Source organism: Phaethon aethereus (genome assembly GCF_964289735.1).
Source record: "Phaethon aethereus genome assembly, chromosome: 16".
Taxonomy (NCBI): domain Eukaryota; kingdom Metazoa; phylum Chordata; class Aves; order Phaethontiformes; family Phaethontidae; genus Phaethon; species Phaethon aethereus.
Window position 1 is genome coordinate 987369 of NC_138592.1, and position 14649 is coordinate 1002017.

Consider the following 14649-nt stretch of genomic DNA (forward strand, 5'->3'; position numbering starts at 1 on the left):
AACACGCGCGAGGCTGAGGAGGGAAGAAGGACGATGGACCCAGGCGACCCAAGGGGGCAGCGGGCGGTTAGAGGAGAGGGGCACGGAGCAGCGAAGGAGCACGTCGTGAGAGGCAGATTACTGGCGAGGGAAAGGGAATGTGCATGAATCAAAGTCTTGAGCATTCTTCAGTTTCCTCTTCTCTCAACCTGTGGAAGCTCTTTGTTTTGGAAGCAAATGTGTTTTACCTGGTTCACGGTGGCTTGCTAAGGCTGTGCACACGCAAGACTCCCCCAAGGAAATCATCTAAATGTGAGTAACCAGCCCGTGTGAACCGCGCGCTCCTTGGCCCAGCTGGCCAAGCTCCTCCCTTGCAGAGCGCCCGCGGCAGGGCAGCCCAGGGGCTCTGGTCAAAGCACTCCGTGCCAAAACTGGGTGTTTATCCACATCCTGCGCTCAGCCGAGCACCGTGCCCCGCAGCCGCCTCGCAGAGCTCTGGCCTTCTTCCACCAGCTGTGGGAGATGCGGCCAGCGCGGCAGCGAGCCCCGCGCCTCCCCTGCAGCCGGGCCGGGCACAGCTCCGAGCGTCCCAGCGCCGCAGCGGGGTCCGGTCGCACGCCGCCTCCTTTGGTCGGGAGCTTTTTCAGGACTCGATCCTCTCCTCCCTCTGGAAATCCTTTTGAGTTACTAAATTGCTCTCGCCTGCTGCCGTCTTGACGGGTGGGACGCTTGGAGTGTGTCTTCTCTGAAAGAATTCCTAAAGTACAAACTTTTAATGAAGAGTTGCCTAGTAGGAGAGCAGTATTGTCTGACACACTTGTTAAAGACTCTTGTTTAAAAGTACCGAAGCACCAATTCCAGGTCTTTCAGAGGCCTGGGAGGAGCAAGTGCTCTCCGATGGCATATGAGCAGAGCGGTATGAAATCCAGAGAGGTGGGAGAGCAGGGAACCTTCGTCCTATGCTTTGATATACAGGTATCTGTTAAATCTTCAGAGAGCTAAAAAGCAGCTAGGATGAAAGCCAACACCTTCTTTTGTCTCCGTGCCCAGAAACCTTGGCCCAGTAGAGCCATGCTGCAACCAGCGTCAGCCCTTGGAGCAGCAGGGAGAACAAATTAGACCTAATGACTTCGGTGGGTAAGGGACAGAGAAGGCACCGCTGGGAAAGGATCGGCAGCAGAGCCGGGGCTCCCGCTGGGTTGGCGGGTGCATGGCGGGCCGCAGGATGCACCAGCCAGCTCTGAGCAGCGACGCTGACACGCACACGCTCGCTCCTTCCATTTTCTTTTGTTACTCATCCTGCGGGCCCCAGCACGGAAAACGTGAAGCTCCCTGCAACATCCCTTCCCTGTCGGATGTTGCTCACAGCGTACGTGCCCCCAGGAAGCCGGCGGCTACCCAAAGCGACAGCAAGATCAACACGAACCCTTTGCCGCTGAAGTGGAGCTATTGTGCAGGACATCCTGGAGGGACACGTCTGTGGGAGCCAGCACGCGTTTGGAGCGAAGTGACCCTGAAAGCCATGCTGTCTCACTGTCCGCTGTGCCCATCGCTGTCCCCGAAGGCGTCCCATGCCCACTCCCAGCTGAGCGCAGGTCTTGGCGCCTGGTGCTGTCTTGCTGCGGCAGCTTCAGCTGGGGTCTGTCCATCTTCGGAGCCTGTCTGCATCCACAGGCGAGTGCAGCATCATGAAACCTCCCGGTTCGCTCTGGTGCATGGGTCTGAGCTGGGTCTCATCCTGGAGATGCTGTGACCTGGCAGTGAGAGCAATGCCCTTAAAAAGAAAGCAGCGGGCAGACTCTGAACCCCCCTGTATGTGACACGGCAAAGCACTTGATCTCATGTAGAAGACGCCTCCACCTTGCCTGCTAATAGGTATGTCTTGCCTCGTCCCTGGCCGCGCATCCTGCTCCATCGCCCAGGAGCAGCGCTCAGCCCGTGGGCAGAGTTTGCTGCTCCTTGGCCCAGCCTGACCGATCCTTCTGAAGAGCAGGGAAAGCTCCTGGGTGTACGATCTGCTTTCCCTGCGTGGGGGGCAGGGGGTTGTTTCGTGGCACCGTGTTGGGACAGATCCTCTTCCAGCTGAGGTCTCTGCGTGCAGTCCTTGCTTGACTGGCAGTGTCCCTGCTGAGCCTGTTCTGCCCGCAGCCGCAGTGGCTAATCCAGACCTTGGAGAAAGGACTTTCTTAACCTACTTAACTGCAAAGGCACATGCTCCTCACGGGCATCCCTCGAGGCGGCCGGCCGGGAAGGTTCCCGGGTGTTGGGGACATTCGTCGGGAGTCCTCCAAGGAGGGACCTTAAGGACATGCAGGCAGGTGTTATTTCAGGACACCGTCCCGGGAGCAGGTAGGGCACGTCACTCCTCTGGACACCCTGCCCTGGGACCGGCAGGGACAGCACCAAGCTGTGCCTAGCATAGCCGTCTCTTCTGGTATGGCATGCGTCCTGCGGCTCCGGGTCACACCGCCATTATTTGGCGAGATGCCTTTGATGTGCTGCACATCAGCGGGTTCCCTGAGCCACCAACCTAGCAGGGCACTTTCCTGGGAGGAGGGCGTCCCTCTTGCCACATGCAGACCAGAAGCCGGGCCTGTGGCTGCACAGCGAGCTCAGCCCCTGCCTCAGGACCCCGTGCACCGGCCTCACCTCACACCAGGCTCCGTCTCCGGGGCGGCCGTGATGCCCCGCTCCGCACCTGCACCTCCGCGACAGCTGGTACTCGACCGCGGGGCGATGGCACCCTCCTCGCTTCGCCGTACCGCGGTTGGCGTCAGGTGTCGCACAGTTCCCGGTTCCCCTCCGCTGCCAGGGCTTTCCTCAGCCGGCGCTGTCGCTGCTCCAGGTGAACACAGACGCCCCTTTGCCAGCCGCAGGGAAGGCCAGCAGACGAACGGGCAGCCCTCTGACAGCCGGCCATTGCGAGAGGTGGTGTGCCAGCCCCGAGCCCCGTGCTTTTCCCAGGCTGCGAAGTCCTCGCTGTTTTCAGGGCTTCCTGCACCAGTGTTGGATTTCACCCTCCCAGAAGCCCTAGCTCAGAGCCTAAACAAGACGAGGACCAGCATCCAGGCCTCACAACAGCTAGATGTGACCTTATCTTATTTTTCTTAGGCACCTATTTCCTCTGTCCCCGGCGCGTCCCCACGCCATGCTGTCCCCGCAGCAGGAGTCAGCAAGCACGTCCCTGCCCTGCCTCAGCAGTCTGGGCTGGTGGCTGCATTCCCCGTCACCTCTTCCAGGGGCACATCTGCTCCTCCCGAGCAAAGACCCTCGCCAGCGATAAACACCCTCCTTTCGGCATCTTTTGAAGAGCTGCCCTTTCTTGCTGCGCGGACGCTGCGGGGCCGTGGTGGCTTCACCAGCCCGTTGTGCTGAACTCGGCTCGGGGCTCCCTCCCGGCTGACGCCCAGGCTCCGCCGGGTCGGTCGGTTCGTCCTCCCTGTGCACGGACCAGAGTTTTGGGGGGCTCTTCCCTGGTCCGCAGCAGAGAGGTTCACCAGGCTACTGGGCAGCCAGCGCCGCCTGTGCCCCCTCCTTCCTCCCCAGATCTGAGCACCCCCCGCCGAAGGGGTGAGCGGGGACGGCTGGGTGAGCCCCGCGGTGCGTCCCTTGCTGGGAGGGCTGCAGAGCCCAGTGGCTTGGGGACAGTCCCCCCCCCATCCTGCCCAAAGGACGGGGGGGCAGCAGCAGGGTCTCTCTGGCGGCAGGTCTGCGCTGGAGGCACCAGCTCGACGTCAGCTGTGCCCAAAGCCACCAAACCCGTTTGTTTGGCGCGGGAGCGGCAGTGCCCGGGCAGCGTGGGGCCACTGCGTGTCCCCTCCCTGCGGCGGGATCCGGGTGGCTGCCAGCGGCGGCGGCGCAAGGAGCGCCTTGATCTGCACGACCTCCTTCCCGGCCGCCGGTGAGGCCGGCTCCTGGCTCAAGCACCCCTCGAGCGGCGAGGTGGCTGGAGAAGCAGCGTCAGGAGGGACGGGGTTGGGAGGAGAAGGGAAGCCAGAGCAGCAGAGCGTGCTTGTGGCAAGGCTGCTTCCTGCAGCGGGAGCCGCCAAGCTTCAGCGCATGGGAAAGTTGTCCATCGCAGGGCCGGAGCGGTGAGGTCCTGGTGCCATAGGGAGCTGCTCCCTCAGGCTGGGCAGTGGAGCGGGGGGGAGACGGCACCGGGGGGCACCTTTCATGCCGAGGGAGGGGGAGCTGGCCTCACAGCGCTGCCTTGTCTGGCTGAGCTCGCCTGCGGACGCGCATTGTGTCCGGCCATGCCAGATGTCTGGCTTATCGAGGGCTCTGGTCGAAGGCAGGGACCTGGGGAGGGAGGGCGGAGGGTGGACACTTTGTCTGGGACATAACGAGGTTTGCATTAACGAAGGAGGACAGGAAATAGAGCGCCTTAAGCGGACACTGGCCAGCCCCACCGCTCCATGGCCCCCAGCGACATTTCTTTTTTCTTTCTTATGCACCCTGGAGGCAATCGGCTGGGCAGGGCCTGCAGAAAACGGCTTCGTGCTCCAGCCGTGTGAGCGGTGCGGGGCCGGGGCGGCCATGGCAGCCGGCATGGCCAGGGCCTCTCCTGCCGCTCACCACCCGGTTGTGGGTGCAGGAACCCCGGGGTGCCGCTCACTTGCACCTGAAGAACGCGACGCTGCCGCCCAGCCGTGACTCCCCGTGGGGCCCCCGTTCCCACTCGGTGTCTCTAATTTGTATTAAGTATCCCTTCCTCGCAAGCTTTCCTCCTCCCCTTCTTCCCCCTTCTCGTCTCTTTTGTGAGTGAATAATTTATGGCACTTTTCATCTTCCTGGCTGTTGTTCCAGGCAGGCGGCGGTGGGATGCTCTGCGCCCTCCTGACAGCCGCGCTCGGGCTGGGCGTACCGCTCCGGCCTGCGCGGCTGCCGCGGCGAGCTGGGAACGGCGCATTCCCCTCCCGGGAGCGATGGCGAGTCTCCGGCAGGAGCATCCACCTCTGCCACCGCGCCGCCGGCTGTGGGCCGGCAGAGCAGGCAGGGCCACGGCTGCTGGCTCCCACGGGGCAGCCAGGGTCACCCATGGGACCCGGCAGTGACCACAGCACCCGAGGCCACACAGGCGGGCGGGCGGGCGGCGGCCGAGTGCCACCATGCCGGTGCCGGCCGTGGGCTCCTGCCGCGGCGGGGTGCGGGCAGGGCCGGGCGGCCCCTGGCCCGCCACGCGGTGCGGGGCTGCGGTGAGGTTTCCGTGGGCCGCTGGCTCTTATATAAGCTCATTGTTTTCTGAGTCAAAAGAGGTTTTGTCTCCGCTCTGGAGATGTGACAGGAGGAGGAACAATTTGCCCCATTCATCTTTAACTCTGCCTTTGGAGAGCGGCGCGGTGGCCTTCACCGACAGAGACGTTAAACCCAACCACTTCCCCGCCGTAAAATCTCCCGGGGAGCAGGTGTTGGAAATCGCCCCTTCCCCTCCTGATCTCCGCAAATCCAGTGCCGCAGAAATCAAGGATAATCCAGCAGCCTCTTCGAAATGAAAACGCTGAGCCCTGATTAATTCATTTAATAAGTGACTGATCCCCTCCTCCCCCAGCACTGCTGCCCAAGAAGCCATTTTGCTTCTCGCTCTCCCGGGCTCGGCACTGCCGGGGAGAGGCCGAGGCCGCAGCGGAGGCGCGAAGTGGCTTCCCCATGGCCTCCTCACCGGCCTCGCCGCTCGCCCAGCCGCAGCCTGGCCCCCGCGATGGGGCCGGGCAGGGCAGCGCTCCGGGGGCCGCGGGGCCGAGTGGCCTCCATCGGGCTCTCCGGCCTTGCCAGCCTCTCCCGCCCGGGGCCGGGGTTTCCTCCGCCTCCAACCCGCAGAGCCCCGGTGCCAGAGGATTAAACAGGAGAACGAAATACTCTGTTTTCTGACGGAAAGGTAAAACCGGTTGGAAGTGACATTGTTTTTGCAGTTCCATCTGCTTCAATTAGGGCGCGGGGGTGGAGCAGGGGGGCTCCCAATTATCCTCATTAGAGGGGCTCCTCGTGCAGCCAAGCTCCAGCCGCGAGCGGGGAGCTCACCAGGCTCGTGCTGGTTGATAATGAATATATTCATGGCCGCGCAGCCTGGCCTTGCTCGCCTGCTGCTGCCGGAGCCCTGCTCGATACGTGTGTTCTGGACGCTCGCCGGGAGGCTGCAGAGACCTCTCCCAGCTCAGAAGTTTGGTGGCTTTACTGAAACCGTGATTCTCTGGGAGCGCGTCCTGCCGCAGCGGCCGTCGGCAGAGCGGGAGCCGAAACCCGGCCCCGGCCCCCGCGGGCGGGAGGGCTGCTGCTGCCTCTCCCCCAGGTCCCCCCTTGCCGCAGGGTGCCCCAGCCGCTGCTCGGGGCTGGCCGTGGGCTGGAGACGCCCCAGCAAACCTGCCTGGGGGGCAGCGCCGGCACGGCACCGGCACGGCACTGGGACCACCCGGTCCCGTCCGTGCCAACCGGGAGAGCGCAGTGTTCCCTCCTGAGCCCATCTGCCTTTTTAAGCTGGCCGAAGCCATTCCGTTCGGGCCCGAGGACACCGGCGATCTGAATTTGTGGCCGTTTCTTTGCCCACAAGACTGAGATTAATCCACCACTTTGTGTGCAGAGGCCATGGGAGAAGCATAACCGGTAAAAATGCAGAAATGAGAAAATTTATCTGTAGCTAGCAGGTTTACATTTACCTCGTTATTTACTTACGTTCATCCTTGGTTTAAACTAAATTGTTCTTGCAGTAGGTGCTGGTCCTTACGACAGATTCCCGTTTCATGTTCTTATTCCGCCTGGACAGGTTCCCTAGACACATCGTCCCCTTTGTTTTCAGTGGGTTTTGGGTGTAGCAAACCCAAGGTTCGTAAACGCAGCAGAGTTGGGTGGAAACCTGATTTGCAGCTGCTGTGTGTGTTTCGTGCAACACTAAAGAAAACACGAGACCTTGAGAAGTCGGGGGGTGCAGACCTCAGCCCCAGGCCCCTGCCCGGCGGCGCTGGCGGTGCCGACGCGGACGGGAGCCGCAGGGCCCGGGGGCAGAGCTGGTGGCCACGGGGGGCTGGCAGTGGACCCACAGAGGCAGGGTGGGATGCCCAGGGGGGACTGGGGGTGCTCGAGGCAGCCTGGCGATGCTCGGAGCAGCGCAGGGACAGGCTGGGGGTGTGATGGGGCGGGTTGGGGATGCTCGGGGCACCCGCACAGTCTTCTCCCCGGTGACGCCTCTCTTGGTCCCCTTTGCCTGGCGGAGGGTTTCGTGGCGTGGGTGGCCCCCGGCCCCTGCTCTGGGCGGGCAGCCGTGCCAGGGGCTGCCTGCGGCCCCGGCAGCGGCAGGAGGTCCCGGCCGTTGGCCTGCGGGACGGGCGCCGATTGGCCCTGCGGTTGCTGTGGCTGTGCCCGCGCTGACGGCGGGGCCTGGCGTGCGGCTCGTGCCTCCGCGCACGGGAGTAATTCTCCTTAATCCTGCCGAGAGGCATCGCTGGATGAGGCTGGAGCCTCCCTCTGGGAGCCCCGTCGCGCCTGGTGCAGAGCGGAGCAGGGGGAGGGCCGCCGCCGTCCGGGGAGGCCTCCGCGCCCCCGGCCACCTGCCCGCTGCTGCGCGGGGCCGCGGCCCGGCCGGCGCCGCTCCTGCGCCCGCGCCGAGGGTGCAGAGCGCCTGTGCTGGGTCCGGCCGTGCGCCCCGGCAAGGCGTGTGCGGGGCGGAGGTGCGGCAGCCTGGCCGGGGTCAGAGAGAGCCCCGAGGAGCAGCTGCTGGTGCGGGAGCTGAGCCGGGCCAACCCGGCCGGAGAGCAAAACCCACGGGGGCCCGAGGGCACCAGCCCCCGGTGCCCTGCGGCAGCAGGGGTGTGGGGGCAGGAGGTGGCGGTGCCCCCGGCATCCTGCCCCTCCGGGCAGGGCTGAGCCAGCAGCGAATGCCCTGCTGCCACGGTCCGGGCTGCGGCCGCCCGCCGGAGCCCCAGCGCTGCAGCGCCAGGCCAGGGGAGCAGAGCCAGTCCCGAGGGTGCCCCAGGGTGCTGCTGGCTGCTGAGCTCCCTCGGAGCCCTGTGCTCCCTGGCACGTGGAGCCAGCGCTCGGCCCCGGCCCGCAGCAAGGGCTTCTGCCTGGAGCCAGCCCCGTGCCGGGGAGGGCGATGCCTGCCGCTGGCCCAGAGCACCCGGCACATAAACACCACCTCAGGGATTAGGTCAGCTCTGGTCATTGCTCAGACGAGTAAGTGGATCAGCGCAGGGGAAAGGAGGGGGAGGAAGCTCCGTGAGCGGAGAGCTCGGAGTGGGACCCTTTTAATTTAGGGGCATGTGGGGCCAGGAGCAGCCTTGGCGCAGGCGCGAGGCTGGGCAGCAAGCGCTGGCGCCCGTGGCGGGGTGGCTGGGGACACGCGGCGGCAGCCCCGGCTGGCCCCTGCCGTCAGCTCGGATGCCCGAGTGTCCTCAAGTCTGTTTATTTTAAGGGATACAAAGTCCTGGGCTGCTGCAGGGTCACAGGAGCGCTCGCCGAGCCTCTCATTAAAGTTTCCCGCGGGTGCCAGCGGGGGGAGGAGGAGGAGGGTGGGTGGCAGCAGCCGGGCACCGTCCTGCCACGCTGCGCCCGCACACCTTTGGACCTGGCACCCGTGCGCCGGGAGCCGCCAGCACGATGCCAGGGCCACCCCGCAGCGCGACCCCATTGTCCTGCGGCGGCGCGGGCCAGGCGCGGGGACCACCATCTGCTTGTCGCTGCCGGCAGCTTCTTTGTTCGCCGCCCGGCGCATGCTCGCGCAGGAAGCAGCTCCCCACGTGCTTCGCCCTTTCCCTCTCGCGGAGGCACCTAATGAAATAAAGGATTTACTGCAGCGAGGGGGAGGGAAGGGGAAACGGACTGAGCAGTTTGAAAATGTCGTGCCTGGCCCCAGGGCTGGGCTCTTTGGCTGGGTGCAGGCAGGGCTGGGTGCAGGCAGCACCAAGCACGGGCAGGGCTGGGCTCTCTGCTGCAGCCGGGCTGTTCTTCAGAGCAGCACGAGGCGGGAGGCCAACATGGTGGGAGCCGTGCACGGGCAGGGGAACGGTGCCAGGGCCTGGGGGTGTGAACGTAACCGAGACCGAACAGTAGCCGGGCTGTGCGCCGGGTGTGCGTGGCACTGCCGCGGCCGGGCCCCTGGGCCATGGGCTCTGCCTGTTCGGGTGGTGAGGGAAAGGGGTGGCCGTGCAGCTGCCGCGGGGATGTCTCTGGGGCACGTGGAAACAGGGAAGCAGGAGTGTCCACGCGGGGTGTAGGAGGTCACTTGGGCTTTGAGTGGGACAGGAGGGATGTCATGTCCGTGCAGCCCCTGCCCGCAGCAGCCTTGCTGGCCGGTGTGCCCGCTGTGAACAGAGCCCCTAACGCTGCTTCCGGGCAGCGCGAACCCACGCGTTTCCCACCCGAGTGAGCCCGTCCTCGTGTGCTGTCCCCGTGCCCCAGCGCTCTGTGGCACAGCATGTCCCCAAGCTGCTGGCGCTGGAGCTTGTCTCCCACCGCACCCAGCCCCAAACGGGGCTGGGAGGACCACGCCAGGAGGCAAGGGACCCGGCGGGGAGAGGCAATGGCCCTTTCTCCTCCCTGCAATGCAAACAGAAACCGAAAAGGACCAAATTCCAAAGTTCTTATTCAAGCCCAGGCGCTGCGGCCCCGGGCAGAGGTGTGGGGACTGTCACCTGCTGGAGGGACCGGTGGCCCAGGCGTGGGGCACGGCAGCGTCTGGAGTGCTTTGAGGGACGAGGGAGCAGAGCTGTGCCATGGCCCTGCAGCCGCGGGCACCGGTGTCCGTCCCTCCAGCTGCTGCATCCCAGGGCCTGAAGCACGGCTGTGCCGGCCCGGCTCCCGGTGGCGCCCGCGGCAGCTCACCCGCCAAGTGAGCCCAGAGCAGCCCTGGCCAGGCAGGGGCGTTCAAAGCAGCGGTGCATCCATGTGGCATGTGCAGGGGGTCCTGCAGGCAGGCTTGGCTGGTGCCGCGGGGGCAGAGCCGCTTGCCCGCCTCAGGGACGTGGTCCCAGGGCACCACGGGGGTGACCACACGTCCTTCCTTGCAGATGACTCCTCGTCAGAAAGCTGCAGCGGGAATGGCTCCTCCACCCTGAACCCTTCCACCTCCAGCAGCACGCAGGGCGACAGCGCCTTCCCCGAAATGAACGGGAATGGCACCGCGGCCCCCATGGACTTCACCGCCTCCGCCGACGACCAGCCCATCAACCTCTGCGACAAGCTCGCGCCTGCCCACGTCACCCCTTCCTACCAGTCGGACAGCTGCAGCGCCGATGGGCTGCGCAGCAGGGTCAAGTACGCGGTGAAGACCACGGCAGAGGTATGGCCCGGGTTGCAGGCGGCCGCCAATGGGGCTAGGCAAGACGGGGTGGCCGTGTGTCCCCCGCCGGAGCTGGTGTGGGGCACGGCACACTGGGAACAACCGCAAGTGAGGTGCCCGAGGCCAGGCAGGGATGCGGCTCCTGCCCCGACACCAGGAAAGCACGAGGGGGCAGCAGGGCCGGGAGTCCTTCCCTTGCAGGGACGGAAGGACGGACAAGCACCGCTCTCGCCTGCCGCTGCTGCGGCAGAGCAGCTGTGCCTGGCCGCGCTTCAGCCTCGGGGCTGCGGGTGCCCAGCAGAAACCGGCCCAAGCGCCGAGCGAGCGGTTAGCAGAGGGAGGCAGAGAGGGACGATTCGGGAGAGTCAGGGAGCAGCCCCCGTGCCCTGCCTGCTCTGGCGCCCGAGCTCTGCCGTGGGCTCGCCTCACCCCCGGCTGGCTGTGCCGCTGCCGCCGCGCAGGGAGGAGCCCGCACCCATTGGGTCCGGGCAGCGTTTCCCTCAGGGTCAGGCAGAGCCGCAGCCCCCACCAGCCAGAGCCACGCTGCCTGCACTTTGGGCCGTCACGCAGTGCCCGAGGCCGCTGCGTCCCCCCGCCCCAAGCAGGCAGAGCTGGCACCCGGAGGAGCCCGTCGTGGGTTCAGCGCCCTGGGCTGGGGGGGACATCAGGAGATGGGCCAGAAGCCGTGAGCCGAGGAGAAAGGGCTTTTGCCTTGTGATCCCGGGCAGGGGCGGGCAGGCGAGGGCTGCTCGCGGTAACCCCCGTCTCCTCCTCAGTCCCCTCCATACAGCTCCGGCAGCTACGACTCCATCAAGACAGAGGTCAGCGGCTGCCCTGAGGACCTGACTGTTGGCAGGGCCCCCACGGCTGACGAAGATGATGATGACCACGATGACCACGAAGACAATGATAAGATAAACGACTCGGAGGGGATGGACCCGGAGAGGCTAAAGGCCTTCAATGTAAGGAGGGCTCCGCGGGGAGGGCGAGCCCACCCGCCTCCCGTCTCCGTGTTCCCACCATCTATACTCTGTAGATAGCTACTAGCTAAATATACTCTTTTGCAGATGTTCGTGCGCCTTTTCGTGGATGAGAACCTGGACCGGATGGTTCCCATCTCCAAGCAGCCCAAGGAGAAGATCCAAGCCATCATCGAGTCCTGCAGCCGGCAGTTCCCCGAGTTTCAGGAGCGGGCGCGCAAGCGCATCCGCACCTACCTCAAGTCCTGCCGCCGCATGAAGAAGAACGGGATGGAGATGGTGAGTGGCCGCCCCGCTGCCCTGCTGCTCGCCACCGCTCCTGGGGCAGCAGGTCCCTGAACGCCTTCTCTCCTTCTGTCCCCGCAGACCAGGCCCACGCCACCGCACCTGACCTCAGCCATGGCGGAGAACATCCTGGCTGCCGCCTGCGAGAGCGAAACGCGGAAAGCAGCCAAGAGGATGCGGCTGGAGATCTACCAGACCTCCCAGGTACGGTGATAGCAGCCGGAGGTGGGTGTGGGGAAGCGAAGAGAAGTTTCTGAGCAATTTGGCAATGCATTTTAAAAGCCTTTCTAAAGTCAGAGGGCTGCAGAACAGGGCCCCATGGTGCGTCCTGAGGCTCAGGCCAGCGGGGCTGGGGACGCTGGTTTGTGCTGGCCATGCTGCAGCCGTGGGAGACCAGGCACTCCCATGCTGGCCCTCCCGCCGGCCGCAGAGGATGGTCAGAGCAAGTCTGTGTTTCCCCCGTGCAGGACGAACCGATCGCTCTGGACAAGCAGCACTCCAGAGACTCCACAGCCATCACCCACTCCTCCTATTCACTGCCAGCTTCATCTTACTCCCAAGACCCGGTCTACATCAACGGAAGCCTGAACTACAGCTACCGTGGCTACGGGTCCCTGGGGGGCAGCCTGCAGCCGCCCGCCTCCCTCCAGACGGGCAACCACAGTAACGGTAAGCGGCCGCACACTGCACCGGCGCCCGCAGCGGCACGGGGAGCCCCCAGCCATCGCCTCCGCCATGCCTGGGCAGCGTGCTGTGGGCTCCCCAGCATCCTACGCTGTGCAGCTCGGGCCGAGACAGGGGCTGCTGCCGCGGCTCACGCCAAGCCCGGGCATGACAGCGCCTCTCCTGACGCTGCGCAGGCGGCTCTGAAAGCCCCTCTTCTCCTGCAGCCAGCAGAGGCCTCTGGCCAGCTGCTCAGCTTGCCCCATCAGCAGGCGGTTAATTGTTGAACTGAACTTGGAAAGACAGTCTAGGTGGCACTGGTGGAGGGAAGGAGTGTCACTTAAAAAAAAAGAGAATCTGTACCAGCTATTAATGATTAACAGGAGCGGGCGTCTATCGATGCCCTCTTCTCGTTGCTGGTATGAGCCATTCCTTTCCCAGCCTGCGTCGGCTGCCCTCGGAGACGGGGATGGGGACAGGGCTGGCGAAGTTCGGGAGCCCTGCAGTGGCGCCCGGGGCACAGGCAGCTCCTGCTGCAGGCTGGGGGGGTGGGGGGGCTCGGGGCTGCATGGGAAGAGAGCCCGGGGAACAGGACTGAGGCTGTGGGGTGGGAAGGCAGACGGAGAGCGCAGGGAAGGCTTGAAGGGTCGGCTGAGTTAGGAGCAAGTGAGCAGAGCAGAGTAGCCTGGGGCTGAGCAGGGCACGTGGTACCTGGTGCCTCCCTGGCACCCGGGTGGAAGAGGCGTGGGATGGGGCGAAGGCTCTTCCCTGGGGCAGCAGCTCTCTGGCTCTGCCCTCCTGGCAGCGGTGGCAGGAGGGGCTGGAGCCCGCGCTGGCCCTCGGCCGGTCCTTCGGCAGTCTCCAGGCCGCCTTCGCTTGCCCCGCTGCGCTCTGGGCTCCTGCCCTGCCCCTGCCCGCCCTGACAGAGTGAGGATTTGGAAGGATGTGATTTCCAGAGCCCTGAGAGATGCCTGCCTGGGATTAACTCTTATCATCCCTTCCTAATGCTTCTTAACCCTGAATAAAGATCCCGCCCCAGCCTCCAGCTGCTGAGACCTAATCCTTGCAGCCATGACAGAGGCAGCTATGGTTCCTCCCCGGAGCGGCACAGGCACCCCTGGCCCCCTGCGCTGCCCGGCCCCCTCCTCTCGCCCGGCCCAGCCGGGCAGTGAACTTGCAGAACCGTCTCGGAGCAGCCCCTGTGACCACTCCCCAGGAGGAGCAGACGGGCCCTGGGTGTAGCACACAGCAGCAACTTGCTTCTTTCTCATGGATTTTTAAACCTCTGCTTCGCAACTATTTTTTTCCCTTTTGCCCAAGCTCTTTGCCAGTCCTTTAGAGGCGGCAGCGCGCTGCCGTAGCGCTGGCAGAGTGCTGCAGGGAGCTGCGCCTTCTCCCGCTGTGAGCAGGAAGCCTGCAGGGGTTTGCTGCCCAGAATTGTCTTCTCCCTCCATCCCCCACCTAAGGCAATTGTCGCTCACACCCGCATCCCCGCTCCCAGCTCTTTCCCCCTTGGTGAGCCGGGAAACTGGCTCCGTTTACTGCTGCCTTTCCTGTCCAGCGAAATTGCTTTCGCACGAGAGCCTGCTCCTCCGCTTTGTGGAGCGCCGAGTAGCCTGGCGTGGAAGTCCTCCGCTGCCGCCGCTGCTCCCGCAGCATTTGCTGCCCCAGCGTTGCTTTCCTCGGAGGCTCGCCCTCCCGCGCCGGGGCGATGCGCTCGTCTCCCTGCCGCCGGTCGCCAGTGGGACCCACCCGGTCTTGGGGGGCGGCTGAACTCTCCTAGGAGTCCAGGTTTGCAAACCGCTGCGGCACCCGGTCCCTGCTCCGTCTTCCTGCATGTCCCACCGCTGCGGCAGGCCTCGCGGCAGCAGCTCAGCCCTCCCGAAGCCTTTCTCCAGCATCACCAACAGCTCCATCAGCCTGCAGTGCTCCGGCCCACAGCCGGGGGATGTGGTTCAGTGGCTTTGCTTTCTCCTTACGCCCACGCTGCAGCCGCGCCTGCCTCCTCTCCCTACCTAGTATCACATCTCTAGGACACATCGTTCCTCCTCTCTCTTCATTTCTAGTAGACTGTGTGGTTCTCGCACCTTGTTTGGCTTCTCTTACTTAGTCCAACGTGAAGCTAAATCCAGTTTTTCCCCTGCCTTTACCTGGCTGTGTCACTCCTCAAGCTGTGTATCAGCTTTCCTGCCAAAGTCTTCCATGCGGAGCCACCCGAACTGGGCTTCACACGCGTGTGCATGGTTGTGCACACGTATCTGCAGGCAGCCGGAGCAGTGGCTGACAGTGGTCCCTGGGTCTTGGAGAACTCGATAATTTCGTGACTTTTTGCAGGTTTAAGATCTGTAGCGACACAGGGAGGTGGGTGTGAGCAGGGGCAGCCATGTGTCCTGTTCTGCAGAGGGCAGACGCACGTACGTGGCCAAAAATCGTATGCGGTAGGAGGTGGAGCAGAGACTGACTTAAGAAGAAAGT

At 64.6% G+C, this 14649-nt stretch overlaps 2 protein-coding genes across 2 annotated transcripts in view; one reads left to right on the plus strand and one right to left on the minus strand.

Annotated features, from left to right (window-relative positions):
- Positions 1-14649, minus strand: part of MAPRE1 (microtubule associated protein RP/EB family member 1) — a gene marked incomplete at its 3' end in the record, with an annotated part of 218294 nt that overhangs the window by 111438 nt on the left and 92207 nt on the right. The window lies entirely within an intron of this gene.
- NOL4L (nucleolar protein 4 like) overlaps positions 1-14649 on the plus strand; it is a gene marked incomplete at its 5' end in the record, with an annotated part of 61514 nt that overhangs the window by 45907 nt on the left and 958 nt on the right. Inside the window, 5 exons of the mRNA XM_082007102.1 lie at positions 9975-10246; positions 11023-11208; positions 11314-11505; positions 11593-11715; positions 11979-12180. Of these exons, the coding sequence (XP_081863228.1) occupies positions 9975-10246; positions 11023-11208; positions 11314-11505; positions 11593-11715; positions 11979-12180 (975 nt within the window). The remainder of the gene's footprint in view (positions 1-9974; positions 10247-11022; positions 11209-11313; positions 11506-11592; positions 11716-11978; positions 12181-14649) is intronic.